General features: G+C 35.7%; 1 protein-coding gene across 3 annotated transcripts in view; it reads left to right on the top strand.

Moving 5' to 3' along the window:
• CSMD3 (CUB and Sushi multiple domains 3) overlaps window positions 1–16,532 on the top strand; it is an 872,847-nt gene that overhangs the window by 720,420 nt on the left and 135,895 nt on the right. For all 3 annotated transcript variants that reach the window (XM_036338167.1, XM_036338166.1, XM_036338165.1), the window contains 3 exons: window positions 1,177–1,380; window positions 7,841–7,965; window positions 14,922–15,018. In XM_036338167.1, the coding sequence (XP_036194060.1) occupies window positions 1,177–1,380; window positions 7,841–7,965; window positions 14,922–15,018 (426 nt within the window). The remainder of the gene's footprint in view (window positions 1–1,176; window positions 1,381–7,840; window positions 7,966–14,921; window positions 15,019–16,532) is intronic.

Below are 16,532 nucleotides of genomic sequence, written 5' to 3'. Positions count from 1 at the left end.
TAGTTTCTCATTCCCAGGAGAATTCAAATGTTCTTCATGGCTACTAAATATTTTTGTGCAATTAAACATCGGTTTACACAATTTTTCTCACCTTTTATGGACAATTTTCTATATTATCATTAACCTAAATTGAGTTATTATTTGAAATATTTTAAGTTATATGTGATCATGTAGTATTCTGAAATGTATCTTGAACTTTCTTAAAAACTATAATCATTTGTGATTTGATATTTTTATTAAGCCCTCTTAGTCCATTTATAATATTGGTTATATTGCACTGTCTTATTTTTAATAGTATTCCTTGTGTAAACGCTGTGGGGTATTATGAATTTTAAAGGCACTATTAAAAGTTGAATTACTTTTACTTTAATCACATAAAAGGAATCAATCTATTTGGATTTCATCATATCATTTTTTGGGCTGTTGTCAAACTCTGTAATCCCATCTGTATGTGTTTTAAAAAGAAAAAACATCCTGTTATCATTCTATTTTACTAAACCAAAAAAAAATAAAACAAAACAAAAACACCCTCACAATTAAAGGACATAATAATTCTATGAGCAATTTCACATCTGATGTTGTACGATTACTAAAAGATAAACTTCTATTGTTGTTAATCTGTCTGACTTCTGCTTAGTCTGAATGTAGTTATAGTATTCATCAATAACAAACATGTTTGAACACTAAGTTTGTAAACATGCTCTGAAATTAATGAAGTGTTATGTTTTCTTTTTCAAATCTATGCTTTTAAGAAACAACTACTGAAAAAAAATTTGACATTACCTCATGTAATCTGCCATGTATTTTTGGACCTCGGTATACCAGTTTAAAAATAAAAATATATATATCATTCCGTGATCACCCCAAAAATTGAAATATATAACTCATACTACTTTGCTATATTAATAAGAGTTTGGTAAAACAAAAAATAGAAAAATACTTTAGTTGATGTTTAAAGGAATGAAGCAAAATATTTTTAACTAAAAGATCTTGATGACAATATTCAGTTTAAGTTGTATTATATTCTGTATTAATTTTAAAACTTTTAGAAATGTATTCAAATTTTTAATTGAAGTTTTGATAAAAAGTGGAGATTTCTTTGAAATCTTCTTAAAAAGCTGCATTTTTAAGTATGTATTTAATATGAAGTTAAAATCAATAATTTTTTGTATGCAGCTGTTCCTAGAACAAGTTCTACACAGTGCAGTTCTGTGCCTGAACCAAGATTTGGAAGAAGGATTGGCAATGAATTTGCTGTTGGTTCATTGGTTCTTTTTGAATGCAATCCAGGATATATTCTCCATGGATCCATTGCAATTAGGTGTGATACAGTGCCCAATTCTTTGGCCCAGTGGAATGATTCCTTACCCACCTGTATTGGTAAGTAGTAAATGTCTATGCTTTATCATTGTACATACTTTATATCAAAATTAGTTATCTTGCATCTTTTAGTATTTCTATTTCAGATCTTATAGTTGTACATTGATTTTTAATTATTTATTGGTTATAATGTACCTAAATTTTCAAGTTATAGTGGATATTTGATGCAAGTGGGATATGCTACAATCAATGAAAAATTGTTTTGAATTAGCTGGAAAGTTTCCTCACTTATTGATTTATATGGATAAAATGTACATCATATTTCCAATAATAGAATTTGAATGCTCCTAATAAGGGATTACTGAAATAAATATTATTTTTTTATTTTTAAAAGTTTATTTAAAGAATTCTATGCCAATATGTAAAGAATTTGCATGTCTTTTAAAGATCACAGAAGCTTATTAAAGCACCTACATATGTGGATAGGTACTGAAATAGCTGTGAGTTACTCTTTAACAGATCTGTTTGTATACTTATGCTAATGTCCTAATTAATGGGGTAAAGTTGTAAAGAATCATGTAAAATTGAATAAAATCCTAACAGCTGGGAAGTATAGTAAGTTCTCAGAATAGGGTTAATTAAGTCTTGGGTAATAGTCTAGGCTTTTATTATGACACTGAAGAGCAGTGAGTTACTACATAATCCTGGAAAATTTACATAACCTGATTCTCGATTCCTATATGGATAAAAAAAAAAAAAAGGACTTTCCTTAGGTTTATTGTGGCTATTAGATGATTTAAAGCCTTGGCGGAGTTCTTGGAACCTAGTATGCATTCTAAAATTAAGTTGTTTTTGTTGTTGCCAAATCCTCCACCATAGAATCAGGAGATTCTGAAGCTATGAGATCTGAAATATAGAATTTATATGCTGTGTTGATAAAGTATTTGATATTATTGATTTTTATTTGTTGATAGGTTGATTTAATAACCCTTTAAAGTTATTATATTTAAAATTTATGTTTCATAGAAGATTTTGCATCTTGGAAAGGGCTGAAGCATGGTATCTGTGTCATTCTTTCCAATTCTACTAATTTAGCATTTCGTGAATATAATATTTTCCTTTACACTTAAAATGTTTAAGAAAATTTTACATAAGTAAAAATATACTTTGCATTTTTATTTTTAACTATAAATATTTTAGAGGAAATACCATGACAATTTTTTTAGAATTATAATGATTATTTATTACAATAAGCTATTTAGAGAGACAGAAATTTCTTTCCATCAGTTGTTGCATTCAAGAACAAATAGTTAAAAAGGAGAGATTTTAAAAATATGCATATAATCATATTTGGTTTGTTTTTATTGTTTGCAAGGGTTAAAAATAAAGTTAAAATTACAATAACAATCACTACAATTCTAATTGGCCTTGAAAATATATATTTAACTAATGGTTTTCACTCTGTTTTTCTAACCCTGCAAAATTTAAACATTGCATTATCCAAGGAAATTTCTTTTATGCACAAAGATATGATGATGAGATAGGAGTAGAAAGAAGAAGAAGAAGATAGAGGGGAGAAATGAGCTGATATGAAAGAAAAGGGGGGAAAAAGAAAATGAAAGAATATTTTAGGAAGAGGAAAAAAATGAAATAAAATAATATTTTGGAAGGTGAAGGTAGAGAATAAAAATTCTAAATTTTAAAAATATAAACTATTTTTGTTTAGAGTAAAACTCCTATATGCTTATGATAAAGCCTTTTTGTATGTCAAGCATATCCATTTGCTAATCCCAGTGTTTTTGCCATCAGAAATAAAATTCCATGTAAATAAAAGGAATTTTTTTTTACATTATTGAATAACTTTTTTTACAGCATTTAATAATGGATTCATCTCAGCAAGGTGCTTCTACCAGCCAGGAAAGATTATGCAAATCTATGGCTGATATTCAAATTTAGGAGTAAATGCTAATGTACTGTCCTGGTTTCAGACACAGTTTCTACTTTAAGGTTAACAGATAAAAAAATGAGGAACCATTACAATCTCTCTGTCAAAAAACCATCACTTTGTAGGTCCCTGGGCTTTTTTAGAAATTTGCCACTGCATTTATGGAAACATAGAACAGACCACCTTTCATTTTTCATTGGTTTGAAAGTGCATACCTAGGGATAGAAATTGTATCAGATAATTTCTATTTCCTGCCAAGATCACATGAAAAGAACATATTACCTTATACCACTTAAAAAATGTTTCACCCTATAGAAAACTGAACACTAACAGAAGGACACACGGAACCTGTGTGAGACAAGAAATAGAAAGGCGATAATTCCAAATGACAGTTAGATGATGGCTCAGTTTAGGTTTTACCATTTGGTCCAACTGCTCATCTTTACATAAGTGAAGATATACTTTGCATTTCTATTTTTTAACTGTAAATATTTTTAGATTCAAATATTCTGACCGAAATTTGTTGTCTTAAAATATTCAAAAAAGAAAAAGCTTATGTCTCAAAGATTCAAATATGAGTTGAGTACAGAGTTATCATAGATTGATATTAAAGTATTAGCTATAATTTGTGTTCATTTTCAATATCTGTTAATGGATGAAATATGGACTTTCTTAAGGCATTTGAACTTTGTATTTCTTTTCCTTGGTACATGCATCCTTGAGATTTTTTTGGTTTTACTGAATCACTTCGTTATTTTATTTTTTTTTTTGGATATCCTAGCTAAAATAATATTCTGCTGTCCATCCTCTGTTTGTTCCCTTCGTCCTTACCCTGCTTTTCTTTTACAGCAACAACTCACTATATTATATAGTTTTTAAATTTTGTTTAATACTCTTGACCTTTCCCTTGCCACTATATTGTTTTTCTACTCAACTGAGAGAGGATCTGTCTGGCACATAATAAGTGTTCACTACACATTAGTGTAATGATTGAATTTTAACAAAGAACTGTTATTTCCTGAATTTTCGTTGAGGTCAAACTAGAATCAAAATATGGGATGTTGAGTCTGAGTTCATTGTCTTGTGAAACCAAAGAATGAAGTCAAGGACAAAAAACAGTCAGTGGAGCCAAAGTTTATTGAGAGTATCCATGGGAATTAAAACCTATTAGCCCACATGTGGAGGTCCACACGGCCATAAACCATGTGCTCCCGCCCCAGGAAGGTGAGGAACCCATTGTGTGCTGGGGACAAGAGAGCAGCAAGAAGAAGCACTTTCAGTTTGGGGGTGGAGACAGCCTTGCTAGCTCCTGATTGGTCCTGTTAAAAAGTTTATGCCTCTTTGCATGCAGCCCTCCTTCCCCGCCCAGTTGGGGTGCCTTGGTAATTCCACCTGCTGGGTTCCTGGTTCTGTTTTCCCTTCCTGTGGTCCCGCTCCTATCTGCCCAGCTTCTCTCTGTCTCCTCAGAACAACTGGCCAACTTCTTGAGTCTAGGGTCCATGCGTTATTTTTCATTTGTTTTGTATGTTTTCAATTTATATTTATTGTTTAAATTATTACAGATGCCCCCCTCTTCTTGTCCCCCCCAGGGCCCAGGCCTTTTAATTTCAGCCTTTGACCACTTGGTGATGTCCTTGCTCACTTTGCTTGGTTAGACCTTTACAAACCACCTTAAGATTCATGCTCCTCTGAGAATCCCTAGCCTTTATAATAAAAGGCTAATATGCAAATTGTCTCCTCCACCAGGAGTTCCACCAGGAGTTCAACCAGGGGGTGGGGGCAGCCGGCCAACCGCCTACATCCCCTCCTCCCAGGAGGCCCGCCAACCACCCACGACCTCTCCCCCTGGCCAGCCTGGCCCAATTGGCCCTGACTAGGGTGGGCCAGCTGGACCCCATCCATGCACAAATTCATGCACTGGGCCTCTAGTACACAGATTAAACATAAACAGTAGATTTATACATTGTATGTGTAATTTTATTCTGAGAGAGGAAAAATTCTCTATCTATACCCTATAGTTTAGATATACTATTTGACAATTTATTTATGCATAATTATTGTATTTTCTCAGCCTTTAGTGTTCAATGAATGCTCCAGTTAACAGCTTAAGCCAAATGAGCATCCAATTGAAATGAAAAGAAAATAGTTTTGTATATGTTTAATGATTTCCATCTCAATTGTATTGTTTTAGTTTCACAGTTCATATTGCTGCTATCAACACTCCTTTTTTCCCCCACCATATTAAAACACAATAAAGTCTTCTGTAATATTGCTTAAACTGACACACTGGAATTAAATTGTTGACTGGAAAGCAGCCCCATTAGGTATGTTATGCAAGCTGTGCTTATAGTTAAAATGGTCAGGTACTAAGTTAGGGGATACACACATTTAAATACCAGTATGTAAATAAAATTTAATAATCTCATACAAATCTGTTCTATCAAACCATTCTCCAGTAAATTGCAATACAGTACAGTAATATTTTGATAAGAACATTGGACTTGGAACAAATTTAAAATTGAAAACTATGTTGAGGGCTGTCTTCCAAATTTGACCTTGTATGCTTCAGATTTCTTAAATTTTTTAGTCTCATAAAACCTCAAGCTCTCTGAGTCTCTGTGATTCAAATAACCCCCTGCAGCCACTAATAGCTCTTGCAATATATGGCATTAGGCATAAGTATTTGTAGTGGAGGTCTCTTTTGAAAAGTCCCTGAGCCTGCCACTTACTAGCCTTAGGCAGAGTCTTTAACCTGCTGCTTATTCCATTACCCTTATCTGGGTCTGTTTTTTTCAAAGTTCTTTAGAGACTCTGAAAGAATTACTTTATTTGCATTGTCTCCATGACAATACCTGTCTATATCATTTTTGCTTATGGTGTGAAAGGAATAGATGAAGAAATATATACAGGATCTGAACCCGCATTCATTGATTCATTGATTCATCCATCCACCCATCCATGAAAAAGTTGTAAAATATAATAATAGCAAGTATTAACATTTGTATGAAACACACTATTAAGCATTATCTCATTTAAAATCAACACCAATACTATTAAAAAAAAAACAAACATTTGCCAGCACTCTCTTGAGTAATTACCCTAGGTTTTTGCTTTTGACTTTGGAAGTGGCACTGTACTGTACTATGAACTTTGTAAAAAATATTACAAAAGATATATTTTGATATCTCACCATTAGATCCACACTAGGACAAATGCCCCTAGGATAACAATGTCATTGGTAACTAAAATAATGATAGTTGGACCCTGCTTAGTTGGTTTAGGGTTGTCCCTGCATCAAAAGGTCAAGGATTGGATTCCCAGTCAGGGCACATGCCAGGGTTGTGGACTTGACCCCAGATAGGGGGCATGTAGCAGCCAATCTCTCTCTCTCTCTCTCTCTCTCTCTCTCTCTCTCTCTCTCTCTCTCTCTCTTTCTTTCTCTCTTTCTCTCCCCCATCCCTCTCCCTTCCTCTCTTGCTAAAAATCAATAAAAACATTAAAAAATAATAGCAGTTGCAAAAGGAAATATGATTTATTGACTTCTTTCTGTCTTCTAAGTAATATACTAGCTTATTTATGTAAACTATCATGCTATATTTTCACAAAAGCCTTTAGGAAACAATTATACTGCCATTTCACAGACAAGGAATCTGAGTTTCAGAGAGTTTAAGGAACATTCCCAACATCACACTATATTTAAAATTATAAATTAGGACATGCCCCGAACCAAGCTGATACTACTAGTTGTATGAAAATTTTGCTTTAAAATTAATACCTTTGATAGAAACTCTTTTTAAAAAAAAAAAAAAACACTTTAGAGCAGGTCCATATACTTCTTTTATATAGTGGTTGTTCTGGCAACAACCGGACTGGCACTGCCATACCGAGTATCTTCCTTTCACTGACGAACATGGAATTTGGAGTCAAACTACCAGGATTCAAATCCCAGCTCTTTCTCTTATAAACTGTGTGGTGTTGGACAAGTTATTTAATCTCTTCATGACTCAGTGTCCTCAGCTGTAAAATGGGGAGTATATGTGCTCCTATCTCCTTGGATTGTTGGGAGGTTTTAATGAGGTGAAATATATAAAGTGCCTGTAAGAGTGCCTGGCAAATAGTAAGCTCTTTATAAATGTTATGATGGTAACATAATCCTTATCATCATCACTCCTCAAAGCACGCTATTACTCTCATAGGATGCATGAAGAGAAAGGTAACAAATATAAAATAATTCTTCAAAAAATTTGTATCTAGATATGAAAATCTTTTAATGTGAATGTGTCAATGTACTTTTTAGTAATGTATTATAAATGGCATGCTTACTATTGAGTTAATTATATGATTTTAGATATGGAATTGTAAGTTTATCCATTAATGTGTCCTATTAATTCTACAAGTTTTTGTGATATAGGAAGATTTATTGTATATTGTTCTTATGAATTTTAAAAAAAACAGCATGGTTTGATTATACTGGCAAGTCTAGCATCTGTCCAAGATAATAGCTCTGACCTTTAGTCTTATTTCAATCTTCTGCATCAGAATTAACTTCTTCACTTGGACTGCTTTACTTTTTAGTGCCTTGTGGAGGAATTTTAACTAAGCGCAAAGGGACAATTTTGTCTCCTGGTTACCCCGAGCCTTATGACAACAATCTGAATTGTGTATGGAAGATCACAGTGCCAGAGGGAGCTGGCATCCAAGTAAGGATATTTAAAAATGTCTTCTTCTCATTGTGTATTTGAAATTAATCTTTTCAGAGATGACAGGACATCCATATTGCTAAAGGTATAGCCTTTTGACTGACATGGTTGAATTTAATAGAAAAGTACTTGTTATTAATTTTTTTCACCTACAAGTAACAGAAGGACAATGCAAAATGGCAAAAGCAATAAGAAAAATGTATTGCTCCACATAATATGTAACCTTGGGGTAAGGTGATTCAAGGTGTTTTTGTTTTTTTTTTAATTTTAAAGGTTCCGTTGTATCATTCTTGACCCAGGTGTTTTCCATCGCTCTGCTCTGCCATCCTTAGCCTGTTGGGCTTCCTTTCTCATGGCCTTGAGATGGCTGGGACAGCCCTCAGCATAGCACTGTCCAATGCCCAAAGTCAAACGTCTCTGTCTTATGTACCTTTACAGTGGTCAAGACAACTTTTCAAGGAACCTTCCAGCAGACTTTCTCCACTATACTACTGATCAAAATTGCAACCATATCCATTTCTAAGCCATGCACTGAGCAATGGCAAATGATTTACTATTTTTGTATTTGCCTTTATAATATTTCAGAAAATTCAAAAAATTACTTGACAGGTGCCAGGAGTAAAATAGGTCAGAAAACCAATGAGAAAACATAAAACGCATATGTTCAGTCTTTTTACGGGTATTAAAGATCAAAAGGTTGTAGATCTAACCTTATATTCCGATTAACTGTGCTACCACTTTATGGCCAGTTTATAAAATTGGAGATAACCAATCAATCCTGTCTTATTAGCGTAAAATTAACAAGGGTTTTAGAAAAAAAATAATTTAGGAACAGGGATTCTGACATGAGATAATACTTTTAGAATCTTCATAAAACATTTACCTCATCATCTAACTCTGAAGATTAATCTAAAGCATCTTCTATATTAACATCATCTTGTCCATTCCTATCTCATCCTAAAATAATAAAAACACTGGCATTTTCCTTCTAGTCCCTGCAATGTGGCTTCAGCACCCACTGCTCTAAGTGAGTCCCTTGCACAGTGATCACTGAGGACTCTCATTGAATCCATTGTGTTGCTTCTCCTGTAGGTAACATTCTGTCCTGAGATTTTCCCCTCACTCTTAAAACACTTTTCTTAGTTTCCATGGTACCAGTGCTCGATTGGATTTTTTGTTTGTTTGTTTTCTATAGCTGTAGCTTCTGCTTGGACATCTAGGAACAGGGCCTCCCCTTCCTCTTCAACTCCTCAAATGTGTGGGAGTTTCCATGGCCTTTGTTCATCTCACCTCACACCACTCTCTCTGCCACCTTGTCTCTGTCTATGGCCCCTACTGCCCTTATGTGCTGATGCCTAGGACTCAATCGCAATAGACAATCAGAAAACATTTTTTAAATTCAATGTGTTGGGGTGACATTGGTCAACGTGGTCATATAGGTGTCAGGTGTAGGTTTCTATGTTACAAGATCTGTGTATTATACCATGTTCCCCCAAAACATTTTTTTTAAATAAAGGACTGAATAAATGATGATTTCAAAACTTAAATATCTAACTTAAACCTTTGACCTAAGCTGTATGCTATACAAAGTATGGCAAAAGTAGGTTTACAGTTGTTCATATGGAAAATCCTATATAATAATAGGCCAGACCATAAGTATAATGACCAGAATGACCTCTCAACCAGTCGCTATGAGGTGGGAGGCCTGCGAGGGAAACTGGCTGGCTGGCAGCAGGTGCAGCTGGGTGAGTCTAGGGTCTGCAAGGGGAACTGGGTTGCTAGTGGCGGCAGCAGGTGGCCAGGAACTGGTGAGCAGGCAGAAAATGGCCCTGATCACAGGCTAGGCCTAGGGGGACCCTATGTGCACACAATTTCGTGCACTGGGCCTCTAGTAATATGCTAATTAATAAATAATAATACAAAAATAAACTCTTTTTCATGTACTCACTACTGTAAACCTACTTTTGCCCCATCCAACTGTCCAACTGGAAATTTTCTGCTAACCTTCTTGCTGGCATCTCAAATTCATCCTGTTCAAAATTGACTTCATTATTTTTTTTTTATCAAAATTGGGGATTTTTTCCAGTGTGCTCTGTCTCAGAATGAGTCCTAAATCCATTCAGTTGCACAAGCCAGAAACCTTGAGGAGTTTTCTCTGTCCTCTACTCTTCACAGTAAACTGTCAGCCTGTCTTCTACAAATTAGAGTAAGTCTATTTCTTTCCATCCAGACTTTTACCCCTTGAGATTTGGTAGCCATCATCCCTGTCCCAGGTTCTTATTCTCTGTCAGTCTATTCCCATAAGACAAATAGAGTAACTTCTAAAAATATAAATCTAATACTATCACTTTCCTGCTTACAATGCCTGGATTTCCTGTCTTTTATATCGTTAACTCCTTGACACAGTTGATTACTTCTTTGTGCTTTGTGTCCATGCCTTTCCTATTCCATTGACACCATTTTAGTTCTTTATCAAAGCCTAGCTCTCTCTTGCCTCTGGGCCTTTGTGCATATTGCTCCCTCTGCCTGCTACACACTCTACAATCTCCTTTTACTTGTCTACTCTTAATCATTATTTGTGTGTCTCAACTAAGAAACAATTTCTTAGTTGAGAAACAGTTAAGACCTGCCATAAACTTAAGGCGAGGTTAAGTCCCCATGCCATATGTTCTCACAGATTCCTGTATTTTCATTGTCAAAACATCTATCATGTTTTACTGCTATTACTTATTTGTAAGCTCGGGAGGGTAGTAATCAGGTCTGTTACAGCAGATAGCCCAGTGCTATTTTGGAAATGAACCAGTGAATACCTATCCAGTCAGCAAAGTTTGGGATTATTTTAAGGTGTTAACACTATAGGATAAACTAGTAAGAAATCTGCAGCCCTAGCAGTTTTGGCTCAGTGGGTAGAGCATCAGCCTGCAGACTGAAGGGTCCTGGGTTCCACTTCAATCAAGGGCACATGCCTCTGTTTGCAGGCTCCTCCCTGGCCCAGGCCCCTGTCAGGGTGTGTGCAGGAGGCAACCAATCGATGTGTTTCTCTCCGATGTTTCTCTCTGTCTTTTCCTCTCTCTTCCATTCTCTCTAAAAATCAATGGAAAAATATCCTGTGGTAAGGATTAGAAGAAATCTGCAGAAAAAGTATGTTATATATCAGTTGTTCTAGTCAAACACTATTCAAAATTGGACACACATAAATGACACTATAAAATGACTGAGAAAGCATTTAGTTTAATGATTGCACTTGGAAAACAGTTTTAAATTTATCAGAGCATTTATCAAACTTACAGAGTGTGAAGCATATTGAACTTATAATTTTAAATTCTCTAAAGGACTACCAAGCACTTTTTTTTAATTAACCTCTTATATGTATGCTAATTTTAAATATACCACTAAATCAAAGGAAATTCTATAACAGTTGCATACACGCATACATATGTAATACATAACATATTTTAAAATTTCACTAACTTCATCTTAAAGCCACCTGGCTAGTACACCAGGTATGAAATAATGCTGCTTTTACTCTGTTTGTCTGAATATATGTATGAATAAGGAATTTTATGAATTTCCAATAAATCCTATATGAGATGAAATGGGACAATCGTTTGTGGAAAGAAGAGTAGAAACATTTGACATGCTGAGCATCCTTTGGAAAATAACCTCCACAAATAGATCAGGTTTTTTTATTAATATTGTTTGTGAAGTTTGAGGGAAGAAGAATATTCATTTGTTTGCCTGTTCATTTTAGCAAAGTATATGGAAGGGAGAATTCTAAAAGGACTGCATTCAACAGTAACAGAGTTATGAAGCAAAGAGCAATCTTTATGTAATGAGCCACAGAAAAAAATATTGGTTACTTAATTGCCTCAATTTATAGAATGATCACCATTAATATAATATTTTACACAAAGTCAAATGGGATTTGAATATCTATATGAGGGATATCTGGCTTTAATAATTGCTAATTCATTACCTTAAAAAATTGTCCATGACGGATGACTCCTAATGCAAAGTACCTCCAAACACTGAATCAGTTTCTCCTTTTTTTAAATATCTTTCACTTGACTCTTTGGTTTTTGTCATAGTTTGTGCTCATTCATTTTACTTGTGTCGTCTACACCCTTTATGATGCCAAACGACATTTATGATGTGCCCAGAATCCTAGTAGCAAATTGTATTAATCTTCTGTGGCTGCTGTAACAAATTACCATGAATTTGGTAGCTTAAAATGATGTAAATGTATTCTCTCACTCACAGTGCTGGAGGCCACAAGCTCCAAGTCTATTTAAATGCACTGAAACCATGGTGCTGAGAGTGGAGAGCCTTCTCCCCTGTCCAGGCTGCGGGGAATCCTTCCCTTGCCTTTTCCAACTTGCAGTGGCTGCCTGCATTCCTCGGTGTCTGGTTACAGCCCTCCAAGTTCTGCCTCAGTGCTCACTTTGCCTTCTCCTCTTCTGTCTGGGTCTAATCTCCCTTGGCATATTTCTTATTAGAACAATCAGTTAGATCACATTCAGGGCTCACCTGAATCATCCAGCACAATCTCCCTCTCTCAGGATCCTTAGTTTAATCAAATGTGGAAGAACATTTTTCTGTATAAGGCAATACTCACAAGCTCTGGGGATGTGGACTTGATGTCTTTGGGAGCATTATTTAGTCTGCTGTGCCCATGTATCTAGAACCAGAATTAAATGTATTTTCTTCCTCTCACCAAGGTAATAGGTTTTTCTGGAGATATCTACATTTTTGTTCTTACCACCGATCTGATCTCAATGAGTAAGGAAAAAAAAAGATAAATTACTCTTAAATTGTTGTGTGTTTTTTTCCACTTCCTTCCCCTGTTCAAATCATACAGAATCTAATAACTTTCCCTATCTCAACACATGTGACAACTGGGTAACTCTTTCTACTATTCCTGCCTCCAGCCTACTTTAGTCTTTCATTGCTTCTCACACAGGCTACCGCAATAGATAGGAGAATTGTCTTTTCACCTTTATTTCCTTCACAGTGCAGTGCGGTACTCCAAAGCCCAGTCTTGATTATGCTCCCTCTATTCCCTTCTAAAACCTTCGGTGGAATACACCCCTCGGTTGCATAATTATTTTGGTGAATATAAACTGAGCACTATCCTAAGCTAAAAGTAATTTGATTTTTACAACAAAGTTATGAATCAGGTACCTTGATTAGAATGATTTATGTAAGTCATCTAAGGCATAGTGCACAACTACTCCTCCAGGGCGACATGCCAATGAACCCTAGAGGTGCTTGCAAAAGCCCCGAGTAGAGGGAGCAGGAAGTTGCAAACTCAGGCATTCTGACTCTGAAGTCTCCTTTATTAATCCACCCAGCTCTACTCGAACTTTTCTCTGTTTTTCCCAACTCTGCATGTATTTTTCCCAACTCTGCATGTATTTTTCCCAACTCTGCATGCATATTTCCTTTTGTGTAAATTCCCTCTACTGTGGCTACATTGGATTACTAATGGTTCACTAAATCCACCTCATGGCTTGACTTCTCTACATTTTTGCTAACTGAACGAATTTTTTTTTTTTTTTTTTTTTTTTTGGAGGGAAATCTCACAGTACATTTAGCTTACCTTAAATGTCAATTCCTGCAGGAGCCCTGTTAAAGCTGAATGTGATCTTAGCTTTTCCTGAATTGAAGGGAAAGAAAACTCAGATTTGATCATAGATCAAGGAGGTGGTCATTGTGTGACAATCATGCGGCTTTAATTCTGGTCTTCTTCCTGTCCTGGAACATTGCCAGTGGGCATAATGCCTGTCACTCAGGCAGGGTATGTGCTGCCAGGTGGCACTCACCCCATGAAAGCAGACACTAGCATTCACTTGAATGGAAGAATGGTGAGGGACTATTTTGTGGATTAGACATTTTTAATGAATGTGATTGTTATAATTATTTAGTGAATGTGTCGTGCTCACAGCTATACATATTTTAGCTAAATAAAATAAATGAATTTTCATAGTTATTCCTTTCCCTGCTCCAAAACTGTAAAATATGTGATAACCAAAGAGAAAGATAAGATCCACAGTGGTGAGGGTCCTGTGGCTTCTTGCCAAGCTCAAGCTGTGCCAACTGAAGTGCAACAAACTAACACATGCTCTTTCTTTAAATAAAATTTAAGACACTGAGAGGATTATACTCCAGCATTTCCCTTATCAAACTTATGGACTTCCACAGTGATTTAGTTATTATCATTCCCTTCATAAAATAAAAGATGTACATAAATCAATTACAAAGTATCATTTTGGTCATGTATATTGAGACCTATTAATTATGTGCACAAGGGGTAATAATGTTAAAACTTTTGTGTAGGGTTAATTTTGTTTGATATATGGAAAGTTCATTTAAAACTTGAAGTATTTTCTAGAAGGGTACCGAACAAAATGAATCATCATTAAGCTGTTTAATTAACCTAATAAAATAATTTGATAGGGAATTTTTTTTAAAATTAAAAAAAGGCAGGAAATTGAACAAAGGTTATGCAAATAAAGGAAAATATAAGTATCCAGGATAATCCTAGGACAGTTTTTATTATAAGGTCCTACATACTTGTGGGCAAAAAGTCTGGTTGTTTCCTCTTAGCTAAAGAAAATGAGAAAACTCAATCAGTAACAAGAATCTATACTCCAAACATCGAGGTTAACCAATCATCTGAAACATGCATTGGGATCCTCGCACGGAGACATTAGATTAACGCAAAGCTTTTAGTAAAGTGAGCGCTCTGAGGTGGAGACAAACTCAGTGTCATATCCATGAGGCCCCTGCCAGGTGCCCCGTAGGCCTTTCTGATGACAGAAGGCTCATGCGGGCCAGTGCCATAACGGTGTTCAGTTCTGTTCAATTTCTTTCATGAAGGGCCAAAGTGATGTGAGCCAGGCTTTGAGCTATTTTGTTAGAAATATGTATTCTTAACAGTAATTACTATTTCACAGGTACAAGTTGTCAGCTTCGCTACAGAACATAACTGGGACTCTCTGGACTTCTATGACGGGGGAGACAACAATGCTCCAAGACTTGGAAGCTACTCAGGTAAATGAGAGCGGAGCTTACGCAAAGTACAGTTGTACTGAGTAATTTTACAGTCTCTCTCTGGTAAAAAAGTGTTTCCTGCAACTCTGACTCGGTGGTTTGAATCTGCTTTTTATAAACTATATGCAATGAACTAAATCACAAAGTTAGAAGTTCAAAAGGCATTACAGGTAATGAAATAGAAATGGCTGTTTAAAACCTTACCATATTTTTATTATAATGGTGTAAGTATTTTTGATGCTTTTATGTGAAAGGTAATATTTTCAGTTGTGATTTAGCAATCATATGTGTGCTGTGCCCCTTACCCTTAAAAAAATGAGCAATAATAGTTAAGCATTAGACGTTTCCTGGTAATTATGGTATATGCACGTAGTAGAATGTTATACAGCCATTAAAATAATTATAGAGACTGTGTAACAACATGGTCAAAGCTACAATGTACTACTGAGTGGCAATAAAGAGAATATACAATTATTTCTATTGTGAATGAGATTATATAAAATTAATGTATACATATGTACTGACTAGACGGTTTTAAAACTTACTAAGATTTTTTAAAAAATTTATGCAATAATCTAACAGCTATTTTTTAGCAAATGAGGTGAAGCGAAATTTTATTTTAATTTAAACTATATATATTACATTAACTTTAATTATACTTTAACTAGTGGCCCGGCGCAAGAATTTGTGCACATTGAAAGGAAGTTAATTAGAAGGTGGCTGGCAGGGCGGGACTGGGCAAGACGGGCGGACCTGCCCTGGAGCCAACCTCCCGTGACCCCTCTCTGGCAGGCTGCCCCTGGGGTGGCGCAGTGGCTCAGAGGCATCTGTGGAGTAAACATAGTCTCTCCAGCAGGCGGGGTCCCTTGGCTTGGCCTGCGGGGATCGGGTTACTGGCTCTGACATCCCCCAAGGGGTCCCGGAGTATCAGAGGGCACTCTGCAAAGTTGCTATAGTACAGGCTGTGGGACGCGGACGCAGGTGTGTAGTAAACCAGATTTGAGGCCGATAGTACCCCAGCAACATCATAACCCATGGCCAAAGGTGGAATTGCGCAGCCCCGAGAGGAATCGGGCTCCCTCCACTCTGGTTTTGGGGGTGTGTCACCCAAACCACCACTGCCAAGTCACTGCAGCTTGGCAGCTCCTGTGTTGATCATTTGCCCCCTGGTGGTCAGGGTGTGTCAGAGCGACTGGTCAGACGGATGGAGGAGGGACACTTAGCATATTTATATATTTATATAGATAGATTTTACTAGAAATAGAAATATAATCTTTTAACATACATTTCATATCTACTGAAATAAGTTTGAATGGTTTCAAGTTTTTAATATATAGATAGATAGATAGATAGATATGTTTTGAAACATTTTTTTTATTGGTCTTTAGAGGAGAAGAAAGGGGAGAAAGAAACATCAGTGTAAGAGCAAAACATCAATTGGCTGCCTCCTACCTGGGAATGAGCCCAAAACCCAGGCATATGCTCTAACCAGGAATCAAACCAGCAACCAATCA

The sequence above is a fragment of the Myotis myotis genome, unplaced genomic scaffold (genome assembly GCF_014108235.1).
Source record: "Myotis myotis isolate mMyoMyo1 unplaced genomic scaffold, mMyoMyo1.p scaffold_m19_p_16, whole genome shotgun sequence".
NCBI lineage: Eukaryota > Metazoa > Chordata > Mammalia > Chiroptera > Vespertilionidae > Myotis > Myotis myotis.
Note: the sequence above shows the minus strand (reverse complement) of the source record. Positions and strands in the feature narration are given on the sequence as shown.